This window comes from Eptatretus burgeri, chromosome 4 (genome assembly GCF_056783735.1).
Source record: "Eptatretus burgeri isolate ZD-2024b chromosome 4, Ebu_testis_v1, whole genome shotgun sequence".
In the NCBI taxonomy this organism is placed as follows: domain Eukaryota; kingdom Metazoa; phylum Chordata; class Myxini; order Myxiniformes; family Myxinidae; genus Eptatretus; species Eptatretus burgeri.
Window position 1 is genome coordinate 107,013,863 of NC_140964.1, and position 26,366 is coordinate 107,040,228.

The window sequence follows — 26,366 nt, forward strand, 5'->3', positions numbered from 1 at the left end:
AGGATATGTAGACAATCTCATGTTTTGCATGCAGGGCGTTACTTGAATCACAGCGCGCACTTTCAGAGGGGATATTAAGGCGCTGTCGCACCTTGACGATTTAGCCAGCGTATGCCGACTTGTGAAAAATTTGTCTAAAACGCTGGCACTCATCAAATACGTTATGGGTAAGTTTTGTATACGTTAAGAGCACGCTGAAAAACACTGCCATACGTCGTAGTACGCTGGCTTTCATCGTTGTACTTTGCGGTTGTCCTCAAATTTTAGCATGCTTGAAATTTTACGACGTATGCCAGCGTATGACTCACACGTTCCGCTACGCTGGCCATAAGTTGTAGGCACGTTATGCGATCGTTGACACACGTTACTTCTAAGTTACTCATAAGTCGAAACACATCGAGGTAATGCTTAGCATACCCAAAACTTATTTATAACCGATGAGTAACGTGTTGTAGGCACGTTACACGATCGTTGCACACACGTCGAGGCACGTTATGCGATTGTTGACACATGTCGAGGCACGTTACTTGTAAGTTACTCATAAGTAGAAACACGTCGAGGTAATGCTTAGCGTACCCAAAACGTATTTCTAACCTATGAGTAACGTGTTTTGAACCTATGTGTAACGTTCCTCGGACGCATATTGACGTATGTAGACGTATTTGATTGACGTCTTCCGGACAACCACAGAACTTATGAACGTGTTTCTAATTTACAGCTACCGTATAATGGTGTATTGGCAGCGTTTTAAAATAAAAACAACAATAACTTCCGATATTTCGTCACGTTCCGTTACGTCACATCCGATTGCCTCTTTAGTTTGCTCATCTTATTCTTAGTTCCTCCTCTGTGAATATTTTCTGTTTGAGGATATTGTCACGTTGACGTCAAAACTTAAAAGCAAATGTCCGAATATATTTTAAAATTCGCGATAGACTACAAAAAAACAACAACAACAACAACAACTTCAGATATTTCGCCACGTGCCTTCACAGAGCCAAGGAGAAAAAAAGAAAATGTGCCTTGACGGAGAAAATAAGTTTCGGGTATGCTAAACATTACCTCGATGTGTTTCGACGAATGAGTGCTAAACATTACCTCGATGTGTTTCGACTTCTGAGTAACCTACAAGGAACTTGTGCCGACGTGTGTCAACGATCGCATATCGTGCCTACAACTTATTCCCAGCGTAGCGAAACGTGTGAGCCATACGGCGAGTACGTCGTAAAAATTTTCAGCATGCTTGAAATTTCACGACGTACGAGACGTACCACGAAATATGACAGCGTACTTCATCGTCTTTCAGCGTGCTCTTAACGTCTACACAACTTACTCATAACGTATTCGACGTGTGCCAGCTTGGTTCGGCAAATTTTTCATAGGTCGGCATACGCTGGCTAAATCGTCAAGGTGTGACTGCGTGGTTGACACTTTCAATTTTCAGGCGGTTATGATTTAACTCGGCGTGCGGCAGGTTTTTAACAGGCGACGCCACGAGTTCGTCGGCGATACGTGCAGCGCGCTATGCCTAAGTTAAACTATCGTTGGGCATAGGTAGTGAACGCCAACAACAGGCTAAGCATTCGTTGGTATAAGTTGTCTATAAGACAACGAAACGTTCTATGCCTGTTACTAATATGTTATGCATATGACCAACACGTTATGAATACGACCAAAACTTTAAAAAAAAAACATCAAAATTTCAGCATACGCCAACGTTTTACATACATTTTTATACGTTGCCATTGCTGGCTAAATCGTCAAGGTGTGACAGCGCCTTTAAACTGGGTGTTCCATCTTCTAGCATTCGCTTGTGGAATTCAAAGAAGGTCTCACACAGTTCCTTTCAAATCATATAATTCCCTAATCATACATTTTTTTCCTTCATCTACAAGGAGACGTTGGTTTTGATCTACACATCAGTGGCATGGATCCCTCCTTAAATTTTTTTGCAAACCACCACTTGGGGTCTACACGAGCTTGATATACCTTTGACCCTATTCTGAACTGTAAAAGGCAGGGCAGTGTACAGAATGTAGTAAACCTATAATGTAAATAAGCTGTAGTGTTTTGCAGAGTGCAGACCTGTCCTGGCCATGACCCTGGTACAATATCTGAATGTTGTTTGTAAAGTCCAAGGGTCAAATTGATAAAGAAAAATTTCTTTGAAACCCAGACGTAAGGAATCATTTTGCGTAACCAGAGCCAATTGCCCTTCTCCAAGCTTCAAGGGGTCCTCACAACCGGTGTCCAGCACGCTGGTGTACACTTTATCAGTTTGAACTCCAACGCGGTGTGTGTGGGCACAATTTGAACGGTAAGCTTGTGGCAGTAGATTTCTTAGGATCTGCGCTTTCTCTGCCTGTGCTTGCGTCATGCCATGCGAAGAGCAGTTTCCACTCTGAGGTCCCAAAGTTTGAATCAATGATTATTTTCGAGTCCGAAGGCACAGCTCACTCTTATTTTCCCTCTTATGCTTTTAGATGTACAGAAACAATGCAATTATTGTACTTAGCACTCATTATTGGTGCTGTTGGCATTTTGTTTTGGTGCTGTGTTTTCCCCCCAATTAATTGCTTTATTATATTTGAATTTGATTCCATGTATGGTGATGTTAATCTCTGTTTAAAGAGGGTCCTGTACTTGTGGCAAAATGAGAGTTAGAGAGTAATTGGATTGATGAGTGTGCATCATTATTCTGAAGCCTGCTGCCCCATGTTCTCATATTAGCTTGTGCTATGGTTTCTTTCAAAGAGAGTAGGTCAATGTGTGCCAACACCCTTGGCCAAATTCTAAATTCCCTCATTTATCTCCCTTTTTGAGACTTGCTGCAGCAGTCCATGCGATGGAGTAGTGACCAGCCCAAAGTACATTTTCAGCTTTGGTAATGTTCATGCCCAATCAATGATGCCCCTGAAGCCGCAGAGGGTTATGGAGTAACAACAGTGCAATTGCTAACATAGCCTGGTGTGGGCTAATTGTGGTTAGGGTGGCTGGCTTCGGATCTTCGTGTCCTGAGTTTGAGCCTCGTTGGCTGCTGAATTAACACCAGGTGGGGTTGACTCAGCCTGTCATCCTTCCGAGGTCAGCAAAATGATTACCAGTGTACTGGTCGAGGTGCACAGCCATGCTTCCAAGAAATGATAGCTACCCGGCAGCCAAGCTGCCATACGCAAGAACAGAACAGATTGCTCACATAACAGCCCATTGCTCCAAGATGCAGCACTTTTAATCATCTATTTCATCAATGAGTGGTTCCATAGTATATCAAATCTGTGTGTCGGGAATGTCGTACAGGGTGGGGCGATGGCAGGTTGCTTACTGTGGGGTTACCGTGGTGCGAGTCTGGCAGGAAAGGTGTGCCAAAGAGTATCAGGTGAGGAATTTAATTTATTCTTTAAAATCTCCCACCTTATTCCACTTTATCTTGTTTATCTTTTTCTTGTTTATCTTTATCTTGGCTTCCAAGTGTGCAGAGATTTATGAAAACTGTTGAAGGTGGTTGGTGTGGACAGTGTATTCAACAACTTACATATTGCTATTTCCACATTTAAATATCGTGAAACACCTGATGATAATCCATCTTGCTGTCTTTTTTGTGTACATCCATCTTTTACATCATGTACATCTTTTTTGTGTACATAGTTGATGCGGCTCATGGAAGAGGTAGAGCACTGAACGGATCAAGACATACATAACAGGACCCAAATGGAACAGTAGAGGGGGGAACACTAATGCTTCAGTCACATTTGGCTCAGCGGCCGTAGGGTCTAAAAAAATCTACGGCCACTAGCAAATATAGGGCGGCCGCAGTATTTCCACGGTCACACAATGTAGCAGACACATATGTTTTTATTTTTTGGGTAGCCGCACAGGGTATTTAAAAATTCTGGAGACCGAAAACGTGGGGGTGCCTTACGGTCTTTGATTTGATGTCGCACGGTGACCTTAGAGCACGGTGATCACATGGTGATTTCAGCGTCCCTGCGGCAGTCATAGAATTTTCAAGGCAGACGCAAGGTAGCCTCAAGGTGCCCGCAAGGCGACCACAGGGGGGCCCTCAGGCTAACGTGGAAATAGTGCAGCCACCGTAATTTTTTGGGGGTTGGCAAAATTCATTCTTCATTGATAAGAGCCTACGGAAAACGCACGAATAAACCAAGCCCACCGTACACCCTACGTACGGTCGACGTGGAACACATTTACGTCATGGCTACGGCTTGTCGAATTGCCACGGCCAACCTAGAAATGAAAAAAGTTATAACTCCGCGCTTTAATTCCACGGAGATCCCTACAGCCTGTAAAAGATAGCCATATGGCGTAGGGCCACCCTGAGGCCACCTCAGAAACTCTGTGGCCACCGCACGTTTCTGTCAATTCAGGGGGGGGTACGGCCACCGTATCCTAGCCGTAGAGCAAATGTGACTCATGCTTAACAGCAGAGTTGAAGGCCTAGATAGAGGGAGACTTGGACAAACATTGGGTTGGGGGGGGGGAGTAGGGGACAGGAGAGGATGCCTTTGTTGGACAATATGGATACAGAAGGAAAATCTTAAGAGGAAAAGCTGAAATTTGGAAAGAGGAGGAATTGGGGTGGGGTTAATGAGAGTAACAAGGTCTTGGTTTTGGATGGGTGACGATCTGAGATGGTGGTGAACAGCTGTCTTGAAGACTCTTTCCTCCCCATTTCCTCTGCAATCCTCAATCTTGTCCTTTTCCATCTCTAATACACCCTCCCATTTCATTATACAGCAGGACAAACTCAGTGCTTCGTGTTCTCCTTTGGACGGACCAACTCAAAACCATCATTACAGTCAAGATTTCATTCATCTTGGGAGGTGGAACGTGAAGTTCCAAGACTTTTGACTCGTGCAGACCTGCATAATGCCCGGCGTATTGTCGTAAAGCTCGGCTCTGCTGTAGTCACTCGAATAGATGGTTGTGGCCTTGCTCTAGGACGGCTTGCTTCCATCGTAGAGCAGGTGAAAACACTTTATTTCCGATACATAACCCCAATTACTTAAAGCAGTCTTCCAATCCCTCATAACCCAACATCTATGTATATTCGCAACTTTCCTCCAGGTCTCTTTCTGGCTTAACCAAACCCCTTAAGTCCTCTGGATTTTCAATGTGCATCATTGTGCAGATAGCAGAGCTGCAGAGCCAGGGCTGTGAGATGCTCTTGGTGACCAGTGGTGCAGTGGCTTTTGGACGGCAGAGGCTCCGTCATGAAGTGCTCCTTTCTCAGAGTGTGCGGCAAGCACTGCACTCCACAACTCCTTTGGATTCAGTATGTTACTCATTAATCACTTCACTCCACACTCTTAATGTCACTACATTTATTTAATTTTCTGTCATGATATGTACTTATTTCAATTCTCACTCTTTCTAGTTTGCATCATTACTACAGGAATTGAGAAGGAAGTTAACAACAACAATCTGAAACAATCTTTCATTGGGAGTGAATTATTCATTAAGCTTTAGGCAACTGACTCAAACTGTTATAAACCAGGAAGAATATTGTTATGTTGGAGGGGGTACGTATGAGCTATTCTGTTAAGTTAGCGTGGTCCGTGTGTTTGTAGAGGTTAGAACATTTTTTTTTGTAATCAGGGAGACTTGATTGCCTTGAGTGTATGGATATGGACACCAAGCAGGATTATGGTCAGGTCAGGTTAGATCTGTGACCTGCTACAGGTACCATGGAATCCTGTACTAACCTGTTCCATGGTCGGGTTGTTGGCGACTAAACCGTCTCCCCCACCAGGTTTTCTGGAGAGGAGGGTGTTTGGATATGGACACCCAGCAGGATTAAAAACAAAACCTGTCAAAGGGCGGAGGAGCTCCTTGTGAGCCAACGGCCATCCATACCGAGTGCCCAACTGTGTCTGCGGACGTCCTCCTGCAGTTGGGTTACTTTTTCATTAGGAGGTTGGTGGCAGGATTTGCACTCCAGCCAGCGTAAAACCCTTCATTCCGCAAAACACAAAAACGCAAAAAAATCTGAAAACCCACTCCATGGGAGTACCTCCTGTGCAGCTTCCCTTCGCAGGGCAGCTCACCGGATGATGGGATTGGGGCAAAGCCTTCGGGAACCCCAATCCTTGATGATAGGAGGGAAACCATGGGGTAACATCCCTGGGTCAGATTGCGGGAGAGTGTGTCAGAGTGGTGCTGAGATGTCGTCCACCAGAGGGCGGTCTCCTTGGGTTAACCTGAGGCGGTCCCATCGGGTGGGTGCCTGGAATGTCCTATCCCTAAGAGAGGATGATCACCTGTCTCTGTTATCATCTGAGCTCAAGCGTTTGGACATCGGGATTGCAGCTCTCTCTGAGGTTCGGAGACCGGATTGCGGCGAGATAATGGTGGGTGGTTACACCTACTATTGGTCTGGTCGCTCTGATGGTTACCATACCCAAGGAGTTGCTGAAGCTGTGTCCAATAAGCTGACCCCAATGATAATTGAGCTAACACCGGTCAACGAGCGTATTATGAGACTAAGGATTCGTCACTCCTTGGGTGTCATTTCCCTGGTCTCTGTCTATGCTCCAACTGAGGTGAGTGATCTCACCGTGAAGGATGCATTCTACGCCACGCTCGAGTTTGTGGTTGATCAGTGCCCCAGACGAGATACACTTCTAGTCTTGGGGGATTTCAATGCATCGACTGGAACTGATAGGGACGGTTATGAGGTGTGTGTTGGTCCTCATGGGGCAGGAACTATGAACCAGAATGGCACTAAGTTCCTTGACTTTGCAAGAAGTCATGGACTTAGGGTGGCTGGTTCATGGTTTCAGCGCAGACAAGCTCATCGCTGGACTTGGTATTCCAACGCTGGCGGTGTGGCAAAGGAGATTGACCATGTCCTCATTGACGGTCGTTGGAGGATGATCCAGAACTGCAGGGCCCACCTGAGTGCTCAGTTCCTCAATACTGACCACAGGCTTGTTGTAGCAACTCTAAAGCTGCACCTTAAATCCTGGAGAAAGGTACCATCCCAGCCTAGGCTGGATGTTGGCAAGCTCAGGGATGAGAGGGTAGCTGAGGAGTTTGCAAACAGGCTGAGTGGACACTTGAGGGGTCTGGGTGCTTTGGGGGGTCCTGAAGAGTAGTGAAGTGCCTTCAAGACCACCATCCTTGATGTTGCCGGTGGATGTCTTGGAACTCACCGCAGAGCAAAGAAGAATTTTGTCTCTCAAGGGACACTGGATACCATTGACCAGAGTCGCAGGGTCAGGCTGAATGGCAGAGCTGTGCTGTTCAGGGAGCTGAGGCGTAAAACTGTACGTGCACTGAGGGTGGACAAGGAGGCCTATGTGCGAGGAATCTGTGAGGGGGTAGAGCATCACCTGTGGACAGGTGATTCTCGTCCCGCTTACAGGAGAATTCGCGCATTGTGTTCATCCAAGCCCATCCCTCGGAGCACTGCAGTTAGAGCAGAGAGTGGTAGGCTCTTGACAGAGGAGTCTGAAGTGACGGCCCGCTGGGCCAGTTACTTTGAGCGGTTGTACCAGGCTGATCCCCCAGCTGTCGAGTTGGACGTCAAGGGTGTTACAATTCCTGTTGCTGACCCTCGAATCAACTGTGGTCCACCTTCGCTTGTGGAAACTCGGGCTGCGGTGAACCAGTTGAAACGGGGCAAAGCTCCAGGGATCTGTGGCATCCATGCTGAACTTCTCAAGGCTGGTGGAAATGCTGCACTCGTGTCATTGCATGCAGTTTTGTGCTCTGCCTGGAACACAGGCATCATCCCAACTGACTGGAAGAGGGGCCTTGTTGTACCTCTCTGGAAAGGGAAGGGGATCGCCAAGACTGCAACAAGTACCGAGGGGTGACGCTGCTCTCAGTGCTGGGCAAGGTCTTTGCTCGGATAATTCTTGATAGGGTTCGCCACCATCTGCTTGAGCACCAGCGTCCAGAGCAGTCAGGCTTTACACCAAAGAGGTCAACGATTGACCGTATCCTTGTCCCTTCGTGTCCTCACCGAACGCAGGCGAGAGTTTCGGCAGGGGCTGCTTGCAGTCTTTGTTGATCTCTGTAAAGCGTTCGATTCAGTGAATCGGGATGTCCTCTGGAGGATTCTTGGTCTTCGTGGGGTGCCACCAAAACTGATCGATCTGATGTCTGAACTCCACTCTGGTACTGAGAGTTTGGGAATGTCAAGATCTCGGACCTTGACTTTGCAGATGATGCAGTCATCTTTGCGGAGACTTTAGATATCCTTTTGGAGGCCCTCAAGGTGCTGAATGAGGAGTCGGAGCCACTGGGATTACGGGTTTCTTAGGTCAAAACTAAGATCCAGGCTTTCGGTGACATCTTGGATGCTGCTGTCCTGTCTGTGTCTGTTTGTGGTGAGGATGTCGAGGTCGTGGAGAGATTCACTTACCTTGGCAGTGATATTCATGTCTCTGCTGGCTGTGAGTCAGAGGTCAATAGATGTCTGGGTCGGGCCTGGGGAGTCATGGATTCACTGGATCATGGGGTGTGGCGCTGCCGGTACCTGTGCGGGAGGACGAAAGTCCGAGTCTTCAGGTCCTTGGTACTTCCAGTCTTGCTATATGGATGCGAGACTTGGACTCTGACCAAGGATCTGCGACGGAGACTTAATTCCTTTGGTACCAGCTCTCTTCGGAGAATCCTTGGCTATCGCTGATCAGACTTTCTGTCCAATGAGCTGTTGCTGAGAGAGACTCAAATGAGATTTGTTACCTGCATAGTCCGTGAGCATCAACTGCGGCTGTATGGACATGTGGCTCGTTTTCCTGACGCTGATCCTGCTCACCAGATTCTCTCAGCGAGGGAGTCTCATGAGTGGAGGAGGCCAGTGGGCCGACCGCGTGCCTCGTGGTTGCAGCAGGTTGACCATCATCTCAAGGAGATGGGGATGGGCCTGGCATCTGCCTGGGGGATGGCCAGACGGAGGCCCCTGGAGTACCTGCGGAAAGTGGACGCAGCGACGCGCTGTTCTGGCACATGCTCCCACACCTGACCTGACCTGCAGGATTAAAAACAAAACCTGTCAAAGGGCGGAGGTGCTCCTTGTGTGAGCCAATGGTGATCCATATCTCGTACTCAACTGTGTCTGCGGAGGTCGTCCTGTAGTTGGGTTAATTTTTTTTTTTGGAGCTTGGTGTAAGGATTTGCACCCCAGCCGCTGTAAAACCCTTCACTCCACAAAACTCTAAATATGCAAAGAAAACTGAAAAACCGCTCCATGGGAGCACCCCCTGTGCAGCTTCCCTTCGCAGGGCAGCTCACCAGATGACGGGATTGGGGAAAAGCCTTCGGGACCTCCACTCGATGATAGGAGGAAAAACACGGGGTAACATTCCCAGGTTGGATTGCAGATTCTTCACTCCTTAGGTGTCATTTCCCTGGTTTCTACATATGCTCGGACTGAGGCGAGTGATCTCACCGTGAAGGACGCATTCTATGCCACGCTCGAGTCTGTGGTTGATCAGTGCCCCAGACGAGATACTCTTCTTTCTTGGGGGATTTCAGTGCATTGACTGGAACTGATAGGGATGGTTATGAGACATGTGTTCGTCCCCATGGGTCTGGAACTGTGAACTAGAATAGCACGAAGTTCCTTGACTTTGCAAGAAGTCATGGACTTAGGGTGGCTGCTTCATGGTTTCAGTCCCCACAGGCTCATTGCTGGACTTGGTATTCCAACCCTGGTGGTGTGGCAAATTGAAATTGACCATGTGCTCGTTGATCATTGCAGGAGGATGATCCAGAACTGCAGGGTCTACCGGAGTGCTCAGCTCCTGAATACTGACCACAGGCTTGTTGTAGCAACTCTGAAGTTTCAGCTTAAATCCGAGAGAATGGTATAATCCCAGGCTAGACTGGAGATTGGCAGGCTCAAGAATGAGAGGGTAGCTGACGAGTTGGTGAACTGACTGAGTGGGGATTTGGGTGGGAGGGATCTGGGTGCTTTGGGGGAATCCTGAAGAGTTGTGGAGTGCCTTCAAGACCACCATCCTTCATGTTTCCGGTGGATATGTTGGAACTCACAGGAGAGTGAAGAAGAACTTTGTCTCTCAAGGAACATTCGATACCAATGACCAGAGTCACAGGGCCAAGCTTAATGGCAGATCTGAGCTGTTCAGGGAATTGAGGAGTTAAACTGAACTTGTGCTGATAGTGGACAAGTAGGACTATATGCAAAAAAATCTGTGAGGGGGTAGAGCATCACCGGTTGTCAAGTGATTCTAGTCCTACTTACAGGGGAATTCACGCATTGCATTCCTCCAAGCCTGTCCCTTGGTGTATTACAGTAAGAGCGGAGGATGGTAGGCTCTTGACAGAGGAGTCTGAAGTGAAGGCCCGCTGGGCCGGTTATTTTGAGCGGCTGTGCTCCGTTGATCAACCAGCTGTTGAGTTGGATGTCAGGGGTGTCGCTATCCCTATTGCTTACCCTCCCATAAAATGTGATCCCCTTCATTTGTGGAAACACATGCTGCGGTGAACCAGTTGAAATGGGGTTCCCATGGTGTACAGTCTTTTTGACTGCTGGGTACATTATTGGTTGGGGCGTGGCTATGCCACTGATGCAGTGCCCCTATTAACATTACACTGCTATTCATTTTTCCGACCTCGGAAAGATGACAGGCTGAGTCACCTCCTGGTGTTAATTCAGCTGCCAACGGGACTCAAACTTAGGAACCTCGGATCCCAAACCACCACCCTAATCGCTGAGCTAACGCCAGGCTTTTAAATGGGGTAAAGTTCCTGGAATCTGTGGCATCCATGCTGACCTTCTCAAAGCTGGTGGAAATGTTGCACTCGTGTCATTGCATGCAGTTCTGTGCCTTGCTTGGACAACAGTCATCATCTCAACTGACTGGAAGAGGGGCCTTGTTGTCCCTCTCTGGAAAGGGAAGGGTGATCGCCAAGACTGCAACAAGTACTGAGGGGTGAAGCTGCTCTCAGTGCCGGGCAAGGTCTTTGTTCGGATAATTCTTGATAGGGTTCGCCACCATCTGCTTGAGCACCAGCGTCCAGAGCAGTCAGGCTTTACACCGAAGAGGTCAAGGATTGACCGTATCCTTGCCCTTCGTGTCCTCACCGAACGCAGATGAGAGTTTCGGCAGGGGCTGCTTGCAGTCTTTGTTGATCTCTGTAAAGCGTTCGATTCAGTGAATCGGGATGTCCTCTGGAGGATTCTTGGTCTTCGTGGGGTGCCACCAAAACTGATCGATCTGATGTCTGAACTCCACTCTGGTACTGAAAGTTTGGGAATGTCAATATCTCGGACCTTGATTTTGCAGATGATGCAGTCATCTTTGCGGAGACTTTAGATATCCTTTTGGAGGCCCTCAAGGTGCTGAATGAGGAGTCGGAGCCACTGGGATTACGGGTTTCTAAGGTAAAAACTAAGATCCAAGCTTTCGGTGACATCTTGGATGCTGCTGTCCTGTCTGTGTCTGTTTGTGGTGAGGATGTCGAGGTTGTGGAGAGATTCACTTACTTTGGCAGTGATATTCATGTCTCTGCTGGCTGTGAGTCAGAGGTCAATAGATGTCTGGGTCGGGCCTGGGGAGTCATGGATTCACTGGATCATGGGGTGTGGCGCTGCCGGTACCTGTGCGGGAGGACGAAAGTCCGAGTCTTCAGGTCCTTGGTACTTCCAGTCTTGCTATATGGATGTGAGACTTGGACTCTGATCAAGGATCTGCGATGGAGACTTAATTCCTTTTGTACAAGGTCTCTTCGGAGAATCCTTGGCTATCGCTGGTCAGACTTTGTGTCCAATCAGCGGTTGCTGAGAGAGACTCAAATGAGATTTGTTACCTGCATAGTCCGTGAGCATCAACTGCGGCTGTATGGACATGTGGCTCATTTTCCTGACTCTGATCCTGCTCACCAGATTCTCTCAGCGAGGGAGTCTCATGAGTGGAGGAGGCCAGTGGGCCGACCACGTGCCTCGTGGTTGCAGCAGGTTGACCATCATCTCAAGGAGATGGGGATGGGCCTGGCATCTGCCTGGGGGATGGCCAGACGGAGGCCCCTGGAGTACCTGCGGAAAGTGGATGCAGCGACGCGCTGTTCTGGCACATGCTCCCATACCTGACCTGACCTGCAGGATTAAAAACAAAACCTGTCAAAGGGCGGAGGTGCTCCTTGTGTGAGCCAACGGTGATCCATATCTCCTACTCAACTGTGTCTGCGGAGGTCGTCCTGCAGTTGGGTTACTTTTTTTTTGGAGCTTGGTGTAAGGATTTGCACCCCAGCTGCTGTAAAACCGTTCACTCCACAAAACACTAAATATGCAAAGAAAACTGAAAAACTGCTCCATGGGAACACCCCCTGTGCAGCTTCCCTTCGCAGGGCAGCTCACCAGATGACGGAATTGGGGAAAAGCCTTCGGGACCTCCACTCGATGATAGGAGGAAAAACACGGCGTAACATTCCCAGGTTGGATTGCAGATTCTTCACTCCTTAGGTGTCATTTCCCTGGTTTCTACATATGCTCGGACTGAGGCGAGTGATCTCACCGTGAAGGACGCATTCTATGCCACGCTCGAGTCTGTGGTTGATCAGTGCCCCAGACGAGATACCTTTCTTGTCTTGGGGGATTTCAATGCACTGACTGCAACTGATAGGGATGGTTATGAGACATGTGTTCGTCCCCATGGGTCTGGAACTGTGAACCTGAATAGCACGACGTTCCTTGACTTTGCAAGAAGTCATGGACTTAGGGTGGCTGCTTCATGGTTTCAGTCCCCACAGGCTCATTGCTGGACTCGGTATTCCAACCCTGGTGGTGTGGCAAATTGAAATTGACCATGTGCTCGTTGATCGTTGCAGGAGGATGATCCAGAACTGCAGGGTCTACCGGAGTGCTCAGCTCCTGAATACTGACCACAGGCTTGTTGTAGCAACTCTGAAGTTTCAGCTTAAATCCGAGAGAATGGTATAATCCCAGGCTAGACTGGAGATTGGCAGGCTCAAGAATGAGAGGGTAGCTGAGGAGTTTGTGAACAGACTGAGTGGGGATTTGGGTGGGAGGGATCTGGGTGCTTTGGGGGAATCCTGAAGAGTTGTGGAGTGCCTTCAAGACCACCATCCTTCAAGTTGCCTGTGGATGTGTTGGAACTCACAGGAGAGTGAAGAAGAATTTTGTCTCTCAAGGAACATTGGATACCAATGACCAGAGTCACAGGGCCAAGCTTAATGGCAGATCTGAGCTGTTCAGGGAATTGAGGAGTTAAACTGAACTTGTGCTGATAGTGGACAAGTAGGACTATATGCAAAAAAATCTGTGAGGGGGTAGAGCATCACCGGTTGTCAAGTGATTCTCGTCCTACTTACAGGGGAATTCACGCATTGCATTCCTCCAAGCCTGTCCCTCGGTGTATTACAGTTAGAGCGGAGGATGGTAGGTTCTTGACAGAGGAGTCTGAAGTGAAGGCCCGCTGGGCCGGTTATTTTGAGCGGCTGTGCTCGGTTGATCGACCAGCTGTTGAGTTGGATGTCAGGGGTGTCGCTATCCCTATTGCTTACCCTCCCATAAAATGTGATCCCCTTCGTTTGTGGAAACACATGCTGCGGTGAACCAGTTGAAATGGGGTTCCCATGGTGTACAGTCTTTTTGGCTGCTGGGTACATTATTGGTTGGGGCGTGGCTATGCCGCTGATGCAGTGCCCCTATTAACATTACACTGCTATTCATTTTTCCAACCTCGGAAAGATGACAGGCTGAATCACCTCCTGGTTTTAATTCAGCTGCCAACGGGACTCAAACTTAGGACCCTCGGATCCCAAGCCACCACCCTAATCGCTGAGCTAACGCCAGGCTTTTAAATGGGGGTAAAGTTCCTGGAATCTGTGGCATCCATGCTGACCTTCTCAAAGCTGGTGGAAATGTTGCACTCGTGTCATTGCATGCAGTTCTGTGCCTTGCTTGGACAACAGGCATCATCTCAACTGACTGGAAGAGGGGCCTTGTTGTCCCTCTCTGGAAAGGGAAGGGTGATCGCCAGGACTGCAACAACTAACTGAGGGGTGATGCTGTTCTTAGTGCCAGGCAAGGACTTTGCTCCGATAATTATTGATGGGGGTTGCCACCATCTTCTTAGCACCAGTGCCCAGAACAGTCAGGCTTTGCACCAAAGAGGTCAACGATTGACCTTATCCTTTCTCTTCGAGTCCTCACCGAAGGATCTCGGCAAAGCATTTGATTCAGTAAACCGGGATGCCCTCTGGAGGATTCTTGGTCTTTCTGGGTTGCCCCAAAAACTGATCAATCTGATATCGGAATACTGTATATCTGGTACTGAGAGTGCTGTGAGATGTGGTGATACCATCTCCGACTTTTTTGTTATTACTGGAGTTCATCAGGGGTGTGGACTGCCCCCCACACTTTTCAGTGCTTGTGTGGACTGGATTCTAGGGAGGATGTCAGAGAGATCAAGCTGCAGTGCATCATTTGGGAATGTCAAGATGTCTGACCTTGATTTCGCAGATGATGCGGTCATCTTTGTGGAGACTCTGGATATCCTTTTGTGGGCCCTCGAGGTGCTAAATAAGGAGTCAGAGCCACTGGGATTACAGGTTTCCTGGATCAAAACTAAGATCCAGTCTTTCAATGACATCTTGGATGCTCCTATCTTGTCTGTGCCTGTTTGTTGTGAGGATGTTGAGGTCACGGGGAGATTCACTTACCTTGGCAGTGATATTCATATCTCTGCTGGCTGTGAGTCAGAGGTCAGTATATGTCTGGGTCAAGCCTGGGGAGTCACGGATTCACTGGATCATGTGGTGTGGCACTGTTGGTATTTGTGCGGGAGGACGAAAGTCCGAGTCTTCAGGTCCTTGGTGCTTCCATTCTTGCTCTACGGATGTGAGACTTTGCCTCTGACTAGGCATCTGAGATGGATATTTGATTCCTTTGGTGCCAGGTCTCTTCGGAGAATCGTTGGCTATCGCTGGTAAGACTTTGTGTCCAATGAGTGGTTGCTCAGAGGAAATCAAATTAGATTTGTTACCTGCATTGTCCGTGAGCGTCAGTTGCGGCTGTATGGACGTGTGGCTCATTTTCCTGATGCTGATCCTTCTCACCAGATTCTCTCAGCGAGGGAGCTTCGTGAGTGGAGGAGGCCAATGGGCCGACCATGTGCCTCCTGGTTGCAGCAGGTTTATCAGCATCTCAAGGAGATGTGGATGAGCCAGGCATATGCCTGGGGGACTGCCAGACGGAGGCCCCTGGTGTACTGTCGGAATGTGGACGCAGCAACGTGCTGCTCCAGCGCATGCTCCCATACCTGAGCTGACCTGACGCTTGGTTGCAGTGATCTTCACTGTTTTTTTTTTTTTTTTTTTTACAAGGGGGCCACTTTTACTAATATTACATCAGCGTGAGAGCCACCACACAGCCTGCATGAGTCAAAAATGGCTGCTATTAGGCCCTGCCTCCACATACTCTTTTTTTTTTCTTTGTGGTTGCTGGGCTGTCAGCATAATTGTTTGCATACTGCCATCTACTGATGCAGTGATGTTACTTTTACGCTTCGCATTGTAACACTCAATTGAAACCATTGAGTCAATTTGATGGCATTTATGGTGGATTATGATGGGGTGTTTTCACATTTTTGTATTGTCGGCCACGAGTCAGGGGCCACACTTTAGGCCACCAGGAGCTGCCAGTGGCTCGCAGGATGTGCAATGAAGAACAGGGCATTAGAGTGAAGTTTTCCTGTTCTTAGGTATGCCTTTAGGGGCAGTGTAGTTGACGTAGGCATTAGGTAGGAAAGTGTAATTCGTATGTGTCGTCTTTGTGAACCAGGCAAAGTAAGGAGAGAGGTTGGATTTGGGCATGTCTGCATCCAATGTGTGTCTTTCAAAACCTTCCCATGCCCTGCAATGGTTTGAGGTGCTGTGATGCCAGCCGTTGTGCATGATGTCATTGTGGCTGCAATTGCGTGCCGCAGGATTGGTGAAGCCGGTCTGGGGTGAGGGAATGTTAGGGCTGTGTTGACTTGGCCATTGTGGGAGGTGATGAAAGGGACTGAACATGGGGGCAGGCAGTCAGAAGTAGTTTCGGGTTGTATATGGGCAGTTCCGCTGTCTCTATTCCTTCAACATACCGGACACTCATTCGTCTGGCAGCTGGGTGCCATGACTGTACGCTGGCCAGTTCTGCTTGCAGGAGAGACTTGCTTGCCTTGGAGCTGTTGCGATCACCATATTCTTTGAAAGACCTTGCCTGCATCACCCCCAGTGTGAGTGAATGGTTGTGTGCCTGTGGTGCCCAAGTCCATAATTTTGCATTAATTGCTTTTCATAACATGGTGTACGGTCGTATTCCATTTCGAGTGATAATTTGTGGAAAATGTGTACACAATGATAGGATTCTGTTCTGTTCTTGCGTATGGCAGCTTGGCTGCTGGGTATCTATCATTTCTTGGAGCGCAGTTGTGCCGCTGAAGCTGTGCCCCTCTACCAGTACACCAGTACTAATTTCCCTGACCTCGGGAAGATGACAGACTGAATCGACCCCACCTGGTGTTAATTCAGCAGCTTACGGGTCTCGAACCCAGGACCTTAGGATCCCAAGCCAGCCACCCTAACCACGAAGCCAACACAAGGCTTAATGATAGGCTTATAAACTACTACAGAGTGAAGTTTTAGGCATTCAAAAGCTATCTTTTATTCTCAAACGTTTTCTGAACTACCAAAATAAAAAAAAGATGCCAGATTACATCGCTAAAGTACCACAACGAGAGATTGCTAAATTGGCAATTTGTACTTCTGTTTCTTCCCATCTAAAAATAATGGAAAACTGTAGCCCAATCTACCTTTATAACTGTTGAAGCCATGATGGTGATTCCAACTCGAGGAAGTTACTTTGTCTCTGGGATAGTGTACGCAACCCAAAATTTACAAATATATAAAACATTAATTATTTTATGCGGAAAATAATTTTAACTAAAATGTGGACTCAACCAAACCAGGCCAGGATCATGGGGGGGGGGGGAATGGACAGTGGACAGAACTATTCCATAAGCGATACATATCGAAATCTTCCCCCAAATCACCTGAAACAAGTATTAAAGAAATTTAATAACATTAATGGATTTAATCCAAAATAAAATATTATGAAACATTAAGCATTTTATTATTTTTAAAATGATAATCACATTGTCATTTCCACACATATGTGGTAATCCACGTCGTGGACTGAACTAAAAGCCAGGATTAAGATTGGGGGGGGGGGGTAGATTGTACCATAAACTAAATTTAATGCCTACCAAAATAAATAAAACATTAAGCATTTTATTACTTTAATGTAAAAACATAGGGATGAAATCTCAAAAAAAAAACAACCAAACAAGGTAGGAATGACACCGCATTACGATACCACGTTACGATGCCACAATACGACACCACAATCCTCTTATGGATTACCATCACAACATCTTTAGACATTTTACTTTTGTTGTGGGATTATGATGGATGAAGAAGAACCATGAAGAATGACACCGCAATCCTCTTCTGGTTTAGAATCACGATATCTTTGAGATTTCATCCCTGTATGTTCTTACATTTTTTTTTTCTTGTTAAATATCATTAAGTGTTCATATTTGTTTTTTTATTCGTGTCTGTTCTCCATTGTCTCAGGATTCTCCATTTTCAATAAGTTGTTATTCCTTAAGTACACATGTTACCTGATAACCCACCATTATCTGAAGCATGTCCAAAGCGTTTCGGCCCAGTCTGGTTAATCCCTGGGGGAGATAGAATTTGTTAAACGTACACTTTAAGAGACTGATGGGATTTGGATTCTGAAAGGGGGATGGGGTGGGGGGGGAAGCGCCATGTTATCCACTCAAACATGACATGCTCTAATTCGGCTATTCATGAAGCACATCACTTCGTGACGGCGGGTTCATGTTAGCAGACCTGTCGTCGCGACAATATTAATAATGCAAAGTGGTAAACCACTTTTGGAATTCCTTTCAATCCCACTAAATACCGGATGAAAATATATTTCATGTTTTCAGCAGAATGGACAATGACAGGTCTACAGTAGGTGCAACAGCTTCAGATTAAAGATCAAGAGGAGATTTAGGATGGTCGTAAGTGAAGAATCTTTATCTCTGAGAGAAGCTAATGCATGGAATGGTCTTCCTGGAGAGATAGTCACAGTAGAAGCAGTGGATTGGTTTAATATGGAATTAGATAGTTACCTGGAAGCATCGGAGATGGAGGACTATATGGAAATTGGCATGACTGGTCGTTAGATTGGGTTTTATGGGTGTTTGTACGCATGTGTGTTGATTATGTCTGTGAGAGGGTCTCATCAAAAAGTGAATGTGCCTTTGGTGTTTTTAAATTCCTCACCCTTTTTAAACCCTCTTTCTTCTCAGAATTATTATTTTTATTATAAAAAAAAATACTCCAATGATGTCCCTTTGCCTGCCCCACTGATCTCCTCCATACTCCTTCTCTGCACTTCCCACTAAAATTGAGTAAATAGTTAAAATTTAGTTCATATCATAGATTATATTAATAGACTGATAAGTTGAATTGTTGGGGTTTGAATGAGGCACGCACATTATCGGCCAAATGGCCACCTCCTGTGTCCAAGTTATTTGTGAATCCTTCTAATTCAACGAGAGTATACTCACCAACAAAAGCCTTTAGTTATAAGTGAATCAAAGCAGATGAAACAGTCAGCTTAACGTCTCCAAAGCACAAATTAATTGGTGATGCTGTGTACCCTGGAGACCCTATGCTTGATTGTAATTCTATTCGTATGAGAATCCATGATAGTCAAGGACAGGACAGAACAGCTCAGAGACACGATTGTAGCTTTATCTTTGCCAATTGACAGTTGATTCATGTCACCCAGATACACTGGTAGCCAGTGTGCAGAGTTCTTCCTGTCCATCAAATCGAGGTGCGGTGCCAGAGCTGCTGTTGATGAGAGATGGAGAAGTTAATCTGCAGTCTTCAGAGCTTTGATGAACAGCAAAAGTGTTTTGATCATTGGAATAAAAGTCATCCTGGAAGGAGAACAATTTGGCTTGTTCTCTTGCTCCATCCTAGTCACCATTTTGATTGTTAACCTTTTTTTGTTTTTAACGAAAAAGGAGCCGTCATAAGATGGTCAGTGGTCCCCAATGTTGATGCAATAACCATGCATTCTGACACTGTGGGTTAACGTGTATGTGTTTGAGCATGTGCTTTGGCCTTTGGGACAAAGTGTGTGCGTATACTCGTTTGACGAGCTTTGTTGGACTGTGTACTTTGGTAGTAGGGTGGAGGAGCACATCCTAAGCTTCGTTACATTGTTTGTTTTTTAACCCTTTTTTTTTTTTTTTCAAAAAGGCAGTCGCATTAGGTCAGTGGGAACCAACATTTATGGAATAACAATGCATTGTGGCTCTGTGGGCAAGGATATATTTGTTTTGGTTTGACCATGAGCTTTGGCTGCTTTTCATGTAAGAGTAATTATGTGCAACTCACAGTATGAGAAACATCAAGGTAATGGATGAACAAATGGGAAAAGAAGATAGGGAGGGGGTAGGAAACTGAAATGACGAAAATGATTGCGTTAGGAAGAGGTAAAGGGGGTAAAAAAAAAACAGATCATGGTTCAGAATTGGTGATGACGAGAGATGGTGGTGCACTGCTTGCTTGAAGTTCTCGCGGGAAGGGTGAGACAGACTAGCCTCTGGAAAGTAGTTACAGAGGCGGGAGAAGCGAAGAATAAAAAAGCCAGCCTAGATTCTGGAAGATTAAGCAGGAGGGGCACACTGTAAGAATGTGTGTGCATCCCTGAGTTGCTGGAGAGGGATGGAGGACTGAGGGCAGACGGAACAATATTGGAGAATAAACGATAGAAAACAGAGAGACCACCGACATGCCTGAGATGTGAAAACAACAAACGTTGTGCTTTGGCCTCATCATGGGGATTGTAATTATTTAGAGAGCTGTTAGAGTTAGCAATAGAAACAGCGAAGCAATGTCACAAAATCCAGGTGACACAGATGTGATTCTGGGGTGCAAGCCCGCAGTGAAAAACAGTGCTCAATTGAGCTACGGAACAAATGCTTTGTGGACTGACTAGCTCTGATTTTCCAACAAAAGACTTGGATCAACGGAATGATGGAGGATGCCCAGCCGAGGGCTGGCTTTGGAGGCCAGCTTTGCTATGTGGTCAACCCAGGAAATTTCACGACTGATGATGAGGCCTACAATTTTAAGAGACTGAACCTCTTATAATGGATGACCATGGAAATAGAGCAAGAGGGTGAGACTGTGTGTGCTTTTTTTTTCCAGGATTGAAGTACATATTCCATTTATCACACCAGAATCTAATCATTTTCAGAGTTCATGTGTATTAGTTTGACAAACTTTTTTGACTGTGTACTTTGCTCGTAATACACGTCCTCAGCTTTGTTTTACTGTTTGCTTGTTTTTAACCTTTTTTCCCCTTTAAAAGACAAAAGACACCTCTCAACAGACAGCTAAGTGGTCCGCAAACAGAATATGCTTGTGTTATGACCTTGCATTCTGGCTGAATTGTAAGCAGGGTGTATGTATTTCTTTTTTTATGACCATTACATTAGGCTTGGGCTAAGGTACATGTGTATTAGTTTGACAAGCATTGTTGCACTGCGTAGTTTGGTCTTTGGCTGAAGTACATGTGCTTAGATTGTATTATGATAAAAAGAACAAGGAACAAGAAGGAATTTTGGTGCAGGAGGGGGCCATTCACCCCATCATGCCTGTGCTCCACCAACACCAGATGTCATCACCCATCCACAAGCAAGCTACCTACAAGTCCTGCTAATATCCCTGTACCCCTCTATCTCCAGTGCATCACGCTACCTATATAATTCCAATTTAAACTGATCCAAGATCTGAGCCTCGTCCTGGTGGCAGAGTTACTCTCTTCATCAAAGACTCTATTCCTCACTCTCCATGCACTGCCCTCACTCCCCCATACCCTCAGGAATACCTCTGCTTACGGCTTCCCCTCCACTCCCACCTCGTGTTTATATGTGTGTTGTACCGTCCACTAAATAGTGATGACTCCATTTACATCTCGCTCTCTGAAAACATGGACTAACTTCTTTCTTCTCATCTGAACTCTCTCTTCCTCATATGTGGTGACTTCAATTGTCATCATGCCAGTTGGCTGGGTGTGGGTACCTCTCTCACCTGCCACGGCACTTTAGTAAAAGACTTCTTTGAATCATTGGGACTGATACAATCTCTCAACTTCCTGACTCAGATCTCAACCAACGGTACTCCATCTCTTCTGGATCTGATTTTGACCAATTTCCCTGAAAATATCTGCTGTTCTTCCTTTGCCCCAATCGGTTCATCTGACCATGTGCTTGTCAAAGTAAACATCTCTCTGGCTGTTATTAAACAACCACCTCAGCACCGTCGAGTCTGGCATTTCATTCAAGCCGACTGGCAGGGTCTCCAAGCAGCCATCAAACTTCCAGACTGGTCTCCCATCGCTACTTACTCCAACATCAACTCATCCTGGGAATTCTTTCAAAGAAACTTTGCCTGGTGTATGTTCCCACTCCATCCCCTCCCTTACCTCAAATGGACGCACAGCTGACACTGCACATGAAAGGCTGAATGCCTAAACTCGGTGTTTGCTTCTAAATCTTGTGTCTCAAACCCATCACTTTCTGTACCCACTAATCCATCATCGCTTCAGACATTAAATCTTTCCTCTTCTCCAATGGCTTGATTTCCAAACATCAATTTGGATTTAGACCAGGTGACTCTACCCTGGATATGCTGGTTCTGCTCTCGCAACAATGGATGGAGGTCCTCAATGCCAGACATAAAATCCGAGCCATATCCCTAGAAATATCATGTACCTTTGATACAGTCTGGCAACCTGCCCTGCTCACCAAACTCTCTTCCTTTGATATCCAAGGGCATCTCCACTCATGGCTCGCAGACTTCCTCTCCTGTCGCAGCCAACATGTGGTCCTAAAGAAGTTTTCATCCCCTCTTCCCATGCAGGCCGGAGTTCCATAAGGCAGTTTTCTGGGCCCTGTTCTTTTTCTGGTTTTCATCAATGATCTCTCCGACTCTCTGGAAAATCCTCTTTATCTCCTTGCTGATGACTCCACCCTCTGTCGTACCATGTGTCATCCCTCAGACCGGCAAGCAGCAGCATCTTCACTCTTTACGGACTGGGTGTGCGCTGCCGCTCGCCATGTCGCCACAGGGCGAATCCCCCTTACCTGTGGCTAATATTTTAAACCGCCCATTAGCCACTGTGGCTAATCCATGTTTTAGTGTTTTTTTTTTTTTTACCAGTTTTAGACGAATTTTGGGTGATTTTTAGCACAGAATTCAACCTTCATTGAGACGGCTGAGACGGCCGCCATTTTATATGTTTTGATTACGGGAATCACGCGTGATTTCGCACAAGCTTACATATACTAACTTTAGTAGTTTTAAACTAGTTTCTCGTTAAGAAAATCGACCGAAATTACGCATGATTCCCATGATTCTCGTCTCAAAATTTTATTTTAATTATTTTGATTTTTTTTTTTCCGGAACGATTCGGCATGATTCAGCGCTACTCGGCGCGACATGCTTCGTTGGGTCAGTGGTTGCCAGGTGAGTTTTGACACAATCAGTAGTAGTACCTGTAGTAGGACGAGTTTGTTTGGATGAGTGAGTTTGTTTGGATGAGTGAGTTTGATTGGTGACTTTGGTTGGTTGGATGAGTGAAGTTGATGGGTGAGATTGGTTGTATGAGTGAGTTTGATGTGTGACATTGGTTGGAAGTGTGAGTTTGATGTGTGAGATTGGTTGGATGAATGAGTTTGATGTGTGAGATTGGTTGGATGAGTGAAGTTGTTGGGTGAGATTGGTTGGATGAATGAGTTTGACTGGCATGAGGTTGGTCCAATCCTGGTCCACAACCACCCCCATCCCCCACTACCACCTACTAAAGGCACAACGACCATACCCCCCCTCCCCCACACACACACACACACACACACACACACACACACACACACACACACACACACACACACACACACACACACACACACACACACACACACACACACACACACACACACACACACACACACCATCACCACCACCACCACAATCCCTCACAATCACCACCTCCCCTGATGGTCGTTCATTCAACCAATCTCACATGTCAAACTCACTCATCCAACCAATCTGAACAATCCAACTCACTCATCCAAACAACCTCACCCATCAAACTCACAGATCCACCTTAAAATTAACTTATTATTTCATATTGCTAAAAAAAAAACTTTTGAATAAAATATGTGGCTATTTCCTTTCTCCTGTGGCTAATCATTCTAAACCTGGATTAGCCACAGTGGCTAATTCCTTTTGAAAGCCAGAGCACACCCAGACGGATCTGGATAAAATCACAAACTGGTCCAACACGTGGAACATGTCTTTCAATCCTGACAAATCTCACACTCTCACTATGTCTCTCCGAAAAAAAACATTTGGAACCCCCCCCCCCCCACCATCTACTTTCTCAACATTCCTCTTGAATAAATCCTTTCATTCAAACTTCTGGGTCTCACTATCTGCCATGATCTTCCCTGGGTAAACCACTTTTCCAAGCTGGCCTCCAAAGCCAGTCGCCGACTGGGCATCCTCTGTTGTGAAAAGTCCTTCCTTGGGACACCTGAACTCCTGACCACATATAAAGCTTTCGTCCACAGCCTGATGGAGTCTTGCTCTCCCCGCTGGGATGGTGCTCCTACCTCTCACCTTTCACGGCTTCACACTGTGGAAACCAAGGCATTTAGGATCATTGGTATCTCCCACGATGAGGCTGAGTCTTTGGGTCTCACACTCTCTCTGTTTTCTTCTGTCTCCTCTCCGGCCTCGCACCCCCCCCCCCCCAGTCTGTGATCTGTGATATGTCCCCACCCTCCCCCCACCATATTTCCACAGGGTGTTCAAGGTCCGCCAGCAACCCCTTTCTGATAAAACTACCAAAATCAACAATCACTGCACACCTTCACTCCTTCATTCCTCTTTTTCCCCACCTTTGGAACAAACTCACACACTCTCTTCAATCCCACTCTTCCCTCCAGGTCTTCAAAACAGATGTTCATCGCCATCTCTTATCTTGCCCTATCCAAAACCATGATCTTTTCTACCCCCATTAATTCTCCCCAAACCCAGCTCCTTCAAATTCCCTGCTTTCATTCCTGAAAGTCCCTGTCATGTCCATCTTGTTTACCCTGTGTACACCACCCCATCCCTCTCCCTTCCACAGATCTCCTCATGCCTCTGTTCCCCACTGTTTTTTTCTTTCCCTCTCCTGCCCCTCTTGCCTCCTGCTCCCCTTGTTGTACGTTCTGTGTGTTACTCTCATACGAGCCTCGATATTGCACACAAAAAGAAAGGAGTGTGAGAGTGTGGATGGTGTTTGGACCACAATGAAGATGGGTAAGGAAGAAGTGACAGATAAAATAACGACGGTCGGACGAGAAGTGGATAAACTTGGACAGGGGATGAAGGAAATAAAGAAAGGACAAGGGCAATTAAAAGTGGAGATTGGGAAAAACACAACTGCGATACAAAATTTAAAACAAGGCCAGCAGGAAACTAAGGGGGAATTGGGGGCCGTAGAGGAAGAGTGTAAAATGAGACACGAAGAAATGACGAAAATGGTTAAAGAGATGGGACGGAAGGTTGAGACGAAGAGTCAGGAAATGGGGAAACAATTAAAGAAACACGAGCACGAGACAAAGGAGTGTTTTAACATAGCCAAATGGGGAATTAACAGAGACACAAAGGGAGATAGAACAGGTAAAAGATGAATTACATAAAGTAAAAGAGGAGCAAACACAGATAGAGTGGAAGGTAAGGGACATTGAGGTGGAGCTTGTGGAATGTCTTGAGACCGGATGTAAGGGTCAGGATGGCCTCCTTCATGAACAGAAGGAGAGAATACGCTCCCTCAAAGCAGACCGTGACCAGGTGGGTCCAGTAAAGGTAAGGCTGTGCAAGGTGAAACAGGAGCATGATGCAAAAGGGTACATGCCAAGTTTGGGGGGGGGGGCAGAGGCTCCAGGGTTTCTTGGCCTAACACGAGCCCCTAGTATGATTGTGCCGGAGTATGTACAGAGTGCAAGTAATATGGCATGGTCGAGTGCACAAGATGGTGCGGGGCGCACATCGACCCAGACGGGGTTGACAAATTGTCCGGGTGAATGGCTTGGGCTCCGCGGGGGTAGAGCGCTGCCAGAATCCGGAGGTTCCGTCCTTGCATTTGTCCCTCAAGGACTGGTGAGTGAGGTTAGGAACCCGGGAGACCGGACGGTGCCACTAGCTCCATATGACGGGAAGACCGACCTGAGGGCGTATTTGGCCCAATTTGATCACGTGACCAGGGGTAATGGCTGGAGCGCGGACGAGAGTGGGATACATCTCGTTGCAGCACTGTGCGGCGCGGCGGCTGAGGTCCTGACCACAATGCCCCCGGGAGCAATGACGTTGGCAGACCTCCGTTCGGCCCTTAATAATCGATTCGGAGTAGAACAGCAGAGCGAGCTTGTTAAAGCTCAGCTCAGTGGGCGAAAACGGCAACCTCATGAGAAAATGGGGGAATTCACTTATGACATTCGCCGTCACACTTACCTCCTCCAAAACCCCCTCTACCCTCCACCCCCTATGAACATTTACGGGTGGTCTCAGCATGCTGTATTAACGTGCTGTTTTAACATACCCCATTTCATTAAATCCTATTCTCCCCCCCTTCCCCTTCTCCACAAATCCCACTATCAAATGCAAGTCAAGAAGCCTTCCCCCCATTTCTCACTCAAGTCTCCTTCCCAAACACAAGTCAAGAACCCCCTCCGGTAACACTTACTCCTTCCCCAACCCCTCCCCTCCCCACTTCCCCCCTCTCCTCTCCTCCATATTCCTCACTCCCACCCCCACTCCCGGAGAGTATAGCGACTTTTGGTGAGGCATTGTTCTCCAGTCTCCACCCCTTCCTCACTCTTCCACCCCCTTCCTAGCTCCCCCCTACCTCACCCCCTCATAGTTTCCCCACCCCTCCTTGCTCTCCTCTCTTAGCTCCCCCACCCTTCCTTGCTCCTCCCTCCTGCACCCCTCCTTGCTCCTCCCTCTTAGCACCTCCACCCCTCCTTGTTCTCCTCTCCCTCCTCTTCTCTTCTCTCTCTCCCTCCTCTTCTCTCTCTCCCTCTCTCCCTCCTCACCCTCCTCTCTTCTTCTCCTCCCTCCTATCTTCCCCTCCTCCCTCCTCTCTCTCTCCACCCTCTTTCTTCCCCCCCCCCCTTCATAATCCCTTCAGTAAAGCGGGAGGTTGTATTTGCTAGTGTAATGTA

General features: G+C 47.0%; 1 protein-coding gene across 1 annotated transcript in view; it reads left to right on the top strand.

Annotated features, from left to right (window-relative positions):
- The first annotated feature begins 3,297 nt into the window (after positions 1-3,297).
- ALDH18A1 (aldehyde dehydrogenase 18 family member A1) overlaps positions 3,298-26,366 on the top strand; it is an 89,508-nt gene continuing 66,439 nt past the window's right edge. Inside the window, 3 exon segments of the mRNA XM_085879621.1 lie at positions 3,298-3,376; positions 4,753-4,982; positions 5,147-5,290. Of these exon segments, the coding sequence (XP_085735747.1) occupies positions 3,307-3,376; positions 4,753-4,982; positions 5,147-5,290 (444 nt within the window). The 5' untranslated portion in view covers positions 3,298-3,306.